At 34.3% G+C, this 9,142-nt stretch overlaps 1 protein-coding gene across 1 annotated transcript; it reads right to left on the reverse strand.

Moving 5' to 3' along the window:
- Positions 1–4,656: 4,656 nt before the first annotated feature.
- On the reverse strand, positions 4,657–6,244 carry LOC149232548 (clavaminate synthase-like protein At3g21360). The gene is made up of 3 exons (XM_089376511.1): positions 6,065–6,244; positions 5,717–5,967; positions 4,657–5,332 (listed from the first exon to the last, which is right to left on the reverse strand). The coding sequence occupies exons 1-3, from the start codon at positions 6,071–6,073 to the stop codon at positions 4,927–4,929; spliced, it is 666 nt and encodes a 221-aa protein (XP_089232637.1). The 5' UTR covers positions 6,074–6,244; the 3' UTR covers positions 4,657–4,926.
- Between the last annotated feature and the right edge of the window lie 2,898 nt (positions 6,245–9,142).

Genomic DNA, 9,142 nt, shown 5'->3' on the forward strand with positions numbered 1-9,142 from the left:
GCACTGCCTGCACCATTGCCAAACCGACAATCAAGAAGCAAGGCATCTATAACCTGCTGCCTACCCCTACTCGACCTTCGGAATCCATCTCTATGGATTACATGTCAGGCCTTCCTTCTACTAAGCATGGAAACGACTGTGTTTTTGTAATTGTCGATAGGTTCTCGAAGATGGCCATTATGGCGGCCTACAAGAAGAATATCACAGAAGAAGCCACTGCTAAGCTCTTCTTTGAATGAGTGTGGGTACACTTTGGGATCCCACCGACTATCATCTCAAATCAGGACAACAGGTTCCTTAGTACATTTTGGTCTAGTCTCTGGTAGATGATGGACACCAAACTCACTAAGTACACAACCTTCCATCCTCAAACTCATGGTGAGACAGAGGTTGTCAACATGATGATCGTACACATTACGTGCATGTACAACTCAAAGAATCCACGCACATGGGATGAGAGCCTCCCCTATGTTTAATACAGCTACAACTGGGCTCTCCACAGCTCAACTGGCCACAACCCTTTTCAGGTGGGCTTGCGATTCTAGCCACTATTTCCCAATGATGTGGCGATGCCATTTGCAGCTACTCACGCAGATTCAGCTCATGTCCAGTCCAAAATAGATAAGGCAAATAGCTTCATTGATCATGTCCAGCATATTCGTCAGCAGGTCCACAACATTCAGGAGAAATCAAATGCCAAGTACAAGCAGTGACATGATCCACATCGGGTGCCACACAAATTTCAAGTAGGCGACAAAGTCTGGTTTCATTTGCAAAAGGAACGCCTTACCGGAGCCTATCAGAAACTCAGACCACTCCGATATGTTCCATACACCATTACCAATGCTGTGGGGGACAATGCATTTGAGCTCATCATTCCCCATTCCTTGACCTACACACAGTGTTCAATGTGGACCGCCTTTGGCCATACTTTCCACCATCACTAGACACATTCGACATTGCAGAATAGCTCACACCCACAGAGTTAAATCGAGATTTCATGGAACAAGTTACAACTGATCGGATCATGGAAACACAGATCAAGCACACTTGCGAGTAGAATATCCAACTGTATAGAGTTGTCAAAGTAGGCCAACTCCTTCACCAAGGCAAGTGTCTCACTAGGGACCAAGTTCAACAGAAGCTTCCTCATCTCATGTAGGAACTCAACGCAATGGGGACCATTGCTTCCTAAGGGGGGAGGAATGATCCAGGTGGATATTGGTGGCCACCCTCCAAGTCCACTTGGACGCCCACCATTGTTTCTTTCAGCTTTTCAGTTTCCTTAACTGTAGCACAGTTTACTATTTTTAGCAGTTTTTCGGGTCTTGAACTTTTTGAGCCATTTTGAGGCCCTAAACGATTTTTTTTGGGAAAAGTAGGAGCAACATGGGTCTATGTTCCAATTCTCCTCTTCGCAAAGTTGTAGTTCTTGGATAGATCTTTCTAACTAGATATTGTGTGCATCAAACGGAGATCGTATGCAAAAGTTACGACCCCAAGAACTTGATATAACAATTTACCCAAATGGGGCCGACAATGTGGCATTCCATCTTCTAGGGTTAGGTTTTTAGATGTTTAGGATTTTCCATTATTTCTCAACAATAAATGGGCCTTCAAGCCTCATTATAACACATTTCAGAGGCATATAGCTGCCACATATCTTCTCAAAGATAAGCTACCATTTCCCTAGCTAGTTTATTTCCATTTCTATTTGTAAGCATATTTGAGTATTTTACAGTAATGAAATGAAGTATTATTTATGTTTCATCTCTATATGTATGGTCATATTTGTAATTTGTTGCGTTCATGTTTAAATCTGGATCAATGAAGCCCTAACTAAAAGGAAAAAAAGGCAGTATATTCGTAAAAGACAAGAGAATCTCTTACACCTCTCTAAGGTAGCTCCTAAGAAATTCTGGAGGTAGATTCTAACAAGAAAAACTAAAGATAATAATAAAATTGCTTTACACCTATGTTAAAAAGCTTTATGAATCTCCAAACATCATGGATAAATTTGAAATCCTTCTCACAACGAAAGAATTTTTCTCATTAGAAGACATTGATTGTGGTGTTAAACGCTTGGAAAATGGGAAAGCTAAGGACATTGAAGGTTACCAAGAAGAAATCTTAAAAGCTGGAGGTCCTGTCCTCATCCCCCACATCCACAATCTTTTCAATCAAGCGGTCAAGCAAGGGTTCCATAAAGCATGGACTCAAAGCTTAATTATCCCTATTTTTAAAAGTGGGGATACAAATAACTCCTCTAATTATTGGAAAATTATGATCAGCCCTCTCTTAGCTAAGTTATATGGTATTATATTGGGAAAGAAGTTGAGCATATGACTTGAAAGTGAAGGTAAGCGGGCTAAAGGCCAAGCGGGTTTTAGAAGGCATCACTCAACAATGGACCACCTCATTATGCTTAGGATCATTGTGGAGGAATTCTGCAATGATAAATCCAATCTCTTTTGTTGCTTTGTGGACCTTAGAAAGGCTTTCGACATGGTTCCTATAAACAACCTGTGGAATAGATTAGAAGAGCTACAGGTTCCTTCCGAGATGAGAGCTACCTCTATAAGGCTATACAAGAATGTAATTGCCCAGTTAAAAAACAATGAGGGGTGGTCGAAAGATATTAAGTGTAATATCGGAGTTAAACAAGGTTGCACCCTCTCGCCTACCCTATTTGGCATTTACATCAACAAGCTAGAAGGTTGTTTAGAGGAAGCAAGCTGCGTTGTCACGATCTTAGCTGGGATAGTCATCATCCTTCTTCTCTATGATGGCGATATTTTTCTTCTCGCAAGGTGCCCATCTAATCTTGATAAGAAACTTACACTTCTTAAGGATTTCTTCTCTACCATGGGTGTGACTGTTAACACTGACATAAAAGAAGTTATGATTATCAAATCCAAGAATGACACTTACGCTAATTTTATGTATGACAATAGTAACTTGGAGGAAGTGTCTTCTTACACGTACCTAGGAATTGATATTCATCACAAGCTCAACTGGAACTATAACATTGAGAAAATGATTAATGGGCAGTGGAAAGCTTATTTGGTCTTGAAAATAATTGCACAACAACAAACCTCGTAATGTGGGATAGAAAGAAGTTCCTCTCTGAAAATTTAGTCACTCCTGTTATCTTATATGGATGTGAGGTTTGGGGTTGCAGCATCTCTAGAGAATCTGGAGAAAGATTGAACAAATCTAGAAGCATTTTATAACATATAACCTCAAAATTAAAAGCAATACACCCTATCCCAGTCTCCTTGTAGAAGTGGATCTTTTCCCTATCAAGAGACTATGCATCTGTTGTACAAGTGCAAACTCAATATCATAGGATACCATAGACTTGCTAAGCTAGCTTTAAATTCCAACCAAAACCACCTAAGGCTCAAATGAGGTTGGTATAAAGAGACCAGGGCCTGGTTAAACCATTGGGAGATTGATGAGAATGTTGCATTGCAAAACATTAATAACATTAAAAATATTGTTACTTCTAAGTTCAAATAAAAAATGTGGTGTGAAAAAGATTTAGCAACTAAAATAGAATTAAGATATTATAAGGAGGTCATCAACCCCACCCTAGAAGATCAAAAGCATCTCTCTGTTTTAACTAGCTCAAAGAAGAAGATTAATATAGCCAAGATTAGAACGAACTCTCATGAGCTCCATACTGAAACGAGTCGTTGGGCAGTTCCTAAAACACCATGGATGGAAATGATCTGCCATATCTGTGAGAATATGAACATCGAGGATGAAAATCACTTCCTCTTAGAGCGCCCTGCGTAAAACTACATTAGATCTCGGTTTCATAATCTTTGCTGCAATACTCACCTTCCTAGCCTTTTATGATGTCAAAATTATAGTGAGCTCAGAAGGTTTCTCTCCAAGCCTTTTGAGCATAGGAATAAAATCTTAAATCAAACTAAATAATTCGTTTCTTAGGTCGGATAGACCAAATTTTGGTCCCAATGGATGTTAACCATCATCATCATCATCATTACAAAAATTATAAAACTCAAGTTAAAACATCAAAATTATCTCAACATGGTTGACAATTTAACAAAAACAAGAAAATAAATAAATTCCAAAGATATGAATCAATTTTTAAATCTTTTCAACATGGAGGAATTTACAAGTGAAGAAAACAATTTTTAAATTCTTTTAGGATAAATAAAATTTGAAAATAAATTTATTTTATTTTAAAATATCTAAATTAAAATTAACAATATTCATTTTTATAAATAAATTTTAAAAATAAAAATACTTTTTAAATAAATAAGAAAATAAGTTAATGCTTTAAAATTGAAGGGTATTTAGTAGGAGTTAAAATTTGTTGCTTATAAATTATTATGGGTAATTCTTAGTAATGTAGTTTCTTTTAATAATATTGATGAATCAGCCTGAATTAGTGGATAGGTAGCAATGATAATTTTCTTCACTACTAATTTAACAACCAAATTATGATATATATATTTTTAATATTTAACAAAATAAGAAAATAAACTTAATAAGCCATTCATCTAATTTATAGCATATTTTTAAATAAATAAATAAATTTATCCTCTTGAAAAGGTACTGAAACATTGAAATTATGTAGAAGTTACCCATCAAACTTGTAACTCCAAAAACTACAACTCAAACAAATTCATGGTTGATTACTCTAAAAACCCCTTAAAACATAAAAGGGAAAAAGTTACAAGCAAAACCATATCCAGACATCGAAGATTCCTTTTTTTCGAGTCAAACTACATTGTGTGCAAAGGAATAAACTTCTCAGGACGGGCAGCAGAGGTTAACTTCTCAGATTAATTGCCAACAACAACAACAATGCTTTATAAGGGAAAGAAACACCACAGCCAATGATTGGTAGTTGAGTGAACACCACTGGTAGTTGAGTGAACACCACTCATTTTATTTGCAGAAGGCTGCAAGTACCCTTCTAGGTGGGGTTGAAGGCCTTCTGGCATGCTGTACAAAGCGATTGTCCAGCACCAGAACATCACCAACTTCCCAGCTGATGTCCACGCACTCTTCTTCAGCTATTTCGACGTATCGTTCAATTGCCTCTTCAGGAAAGAGGGAACCATCTGCAAGCATTGGGACTAGCCCTCGAAATGCTGAAGGGTTGAACCATGCTTTCCTGTTGTCTGCGAGTGTTGGGGTTGCTTGTCGAATTGCCGAAGCGTTGAACAATGCTTTCCTCTTGTCTTGGTCCCCGTCAACAGTTCTTATGGAAACAATAGGTCCTATTTCAAATAACATTGTACCATCATCTGCCCAAGTTATTTTGGACACGGGAACACCTGATGTTGCAAGCCTGGAACACCACATTTTTTTTCAAAATAATTTGATTATTTAAAATGGTAAAGCTGAGATGAAGTAGGAGAGATCTGGATAGATCTTAAAATTAATACAAATTCAGTTTGACCTATATACAAATTATGCAGATTTAACCTAAAATAAAATTACACAGATTTATTTTAAGATGAAATGTAGATTTTTAGTTTATTATTTCTGTATGTAAATTGTGTATGAGCTAAAGCAGTGTGATTGCTTCGAATGGATAGCTGACCCACCATGAAAGACATGAAAAACAAAAGAAGCTCATAGCAATAAAACAGAATTACTAACTTTGAAAACCTGCTTCCACACAATCTAGAATTTTTCATACATACTGCATATAACTTCAATTTATTCTTACTTCCTTTCTGCTTCCTGCTTGGTGGTGGCTTCGTAACGGGACTGCCAGCCCTTTAAAAAGGATTGAGGATCGTCTTCCTGAGGGAGGCTAAAGGAATAGATCAACCCCCCATCCTCCAGTTTTTTAACAAGTTGTGGAAATTTCTGTTCCACTCGTTGGGTTATCTTAGTGCTTAAAACAATTGCCGTCTGCCCTCCCTCCGGAGGCGCAATCTCACAGAAGAAAATTAATTTGGTAGGAAAATTATCGAACTGAAAGGGGAACCCAAAAAAACGCCAAGAATCAGTTTGAAGAGCAAGAAAACAGAAAAGGAAACTGTAGTGTGGAGTGCAAGGAGGATGGACTTACCATAGACATCTCGTGATGGAATTTGATGGGTTGCTCAGAAGGAGCTTCGTTTGCAGTGTAAACCCTTCCTTCAACCCTGCTTCTTGAAGCTAAGTGATTTCCTTCGAAAAATGATTTTCCTTGGATGTTGATCTAGTTGACTTCTTAACTCTTTATCCTTCAAGTTCCTTGCATGAACCCGTGAAGTAGATTTTCCTTTTAAGGTTTCATGAAAACTAAGACTAGATTTAATGTAAGGAGACCTTTGACTACTAAGAATGTTATTCAAAATATTAATACTATCCTGAAATCTCAAATGTTTATCCTTTTCTTCTAATTTTCCTTTTAGAATTTTACCTCAACCTCCAACCTTTGGTATTTCTCTTCCTTTTCTCGATATCGCTTCCTCATTCCTTATTCAACCTTTCTTCCTTCCTCCACTTTCTCTTTTAATTTGGTAATATCATCCTTCAACCCATTCTCTTGTTCTTCAAATACTTGAAGTAGCTCTTCATTTCAGTTGTTTTACTTTTCAAGATCAGATTTGAGAGAGATGATTTATGCTTCTAGTCCTACACAATAATTGGTTCTTTCTCTAAGGTGTTTAATTGTTGCATTAGTTTTAGTTACCTCTTGTAGATGGAAGCTTTTATTTTTGAGTTCATTCTCCAGTGTTTGAAACTAATCGTCCCTTTCTTTATACTCCTTCCTCCTTCCTTCTTCAATTTTCCTTCCTTCTTTCAGATGGGTTTTTAATGTGACAATATCTTCTTGTTAGGCACTCTCCTTTACACCAAATTGTTGAAGTAACCTTTTTTTCTCTCTATTTTCATCTGTAAGCCTTTTAATTTCTTCTTATAGGGCCATTAGTTTTGAATCTATTTTTTCTGTAGAATGATTACTTTAACTTTTTACCATAAGAGAAATTTTAGTTGATTCACTATCACCTTCACTATCATCATAATTACACAAACAAGAAAATGGACCAATATTAGAAAAAAAACCAACCCCTGATAATTAATTGTTACCCTCTTCTTCATTCTTGATTAATAGAAAGCGAGGTGCTTCCAAAGTTGAATATTTGCTGACATCTACTACTGCATCTAATATATCACTTTCACTGCCATCGAGGAAGATAGAGCCATCAAAGAAGATGGAGAAGCGGGATGAGGAGGTGAAGGATTTAATCCAAACAGTATAGCGCCATGAGAAAACCAAAAGCTAAAAAATTACTAAAACAATAAGACCAAATAAATTTATCAAAAACCCCATAAAAATTCACTTTCAGAATCATACATGATTTTTAAATAATTCTTAAATAATAAATAACTCTATAAGTCACATAATACCACAAAAAAATTCCATATCTATTGATAGGAGAGAGGCACCACCATCTTATCTTGCCACGTCAGAACACAATGTCAACCATAATAAGATGCATCGCACCTTGTCTAGGTGAGGTATGGAAGTTAAGTGTGTTATTTCACATGTGAAGATAAGAAAGAGGTCATTAGGGAAGATATGAAGTGACGCGTGGCTTACTACGCTGAAAGGAAATATAAAATTTCCGTGAAAGGAGATATACTAATCGGTTAACTTATAAAATTTCCATGGAAGGAGTTACCATAATGTGCTTTTGTCTCATTAATTTTATTTTAATTGTATTTAAATGTTATATATTTCGAAGATAGAGAAATATGTTTAACATGATGTAGACTTAGTGACACAGGAAACTAAAATTAATGTAGAATGGGCGATAAAGTAAGATTTTTTTTAGGGTTAATAAAATTTGAATTTTATTAAATTAGGTTGAAGTCAGAGTTAAATTAGTATTTGGAAATTAGTTAAATGTATTTGGAAATTTGAATAAAAGAGTAAACAATTGTATTGTGTATTTTATATTAAATGAGAATTGAGATGTTAGTGTTAATAAAAGTTGAATTTTATTAAATTAAGTTTAAGTCATAATTAAATTAGTATGTGGAAATTGATTAAATGTATTTCAAAATTTGAATAAAAGAGTAAACAATTGTAATCAATCTTTTATATTAAGTGAGAATTGAGATTATGCTTCCATCCATGTATATAATGAGTTATATGATATAGGATTTATAACATTCAAATTGTGTTTGTTAATTATTAAAGAAAAATTTACAAATTAGAGTTTCATGGTTTGCTAAATAATTTTAGTATGTGAAAGCATTGAATTTATTTTTAAGAGAAGAATACTTTAATGGATATGGTTTTGTGTATACTTTTTTATGATGGACATTTAGAATGGTTAATCATTGTTATTTAATTATGTTTAAATGAAAAGTATTTATATTAATATTAATTTTGATAACGAAAATATCATAAAACAAACATAATATTTGGTTTTAGATATAGTAGCATAGAGTATATGTTGATGACCAATGAATCCCTTTCATATAGAAGCATAAGATGTACCAATTAATATATATGGGTAAATGTGGAAAATGAATTTTTGGTATAGTAGAGTAGATTAGATGTAGATGACTAATATTTCTATTCCAAATATGAACATAGAAAGTGTCAATTTAGGAGGATAATAGGTAGCTAGGTGAAAAAGTTATTTGATAGGAATATATATTTTAATGCGGTTGCTTGATGAGTGGTATATTACCAGTTTAGATTCATCTTAACTTCGGATCAACTAAGAGGGATCAAATCTCTTTTCAATTTAAAAGAGGTTTCTATTAAAAGAGGGATTAAACCTCTTTTCAGTTTAAAATAGGTTTGCATCTCATTAGATTTGATCTCTCAACACTTGGTAGATCCAGAGTTAAGATAGATCTAGATTGGCTTAACTATTAATTGAGTATAATTATAAATATATATATTATTTTATTTTAATTTTTTTTCACCAAATTAAATTACTATACTTAGATAACAATATTTCTACCATACTAGATTGTAGAGATCATCTTAGTGTGATAAATAAAAATTTTAAAATAAATTTATTTTTGAATATATCTTTATTTTATTATATATTTGAGACAATTTATATATATATATATATATATATATATATATATATATATATATATATATATATATATCTTATTTAATTTTTTAATT

This window comes from Pinus tabuliformis, chromosome J (genome assembly GCF_031772625.1).
Source record: "Pinus tabuliformis cultivar Carrire ecotype Pingquan chromosome J, CPIR1, whole genome shotgun sequence".
In the NCBI taxonomy this organism is placed as follows: domain Eukaryota; kingdom Viridiplantae; phylum Streptophyta; class Pinopsida; order Pinales; family Pinaceae; genus Pinus; species Pinus tabuliformis.

Coding starts and splice junctions, on each gene's coding strand:
- LOC149232548 (XM_089376511.1), bottom strand. Junction 5,333..5,716: donor AAGCAGGAAGCAGAAAGGAA/GTAAGAATAAAT, acceptor GTGGTGTTCCAG/GCTTGCAACATCAGGTGTTC.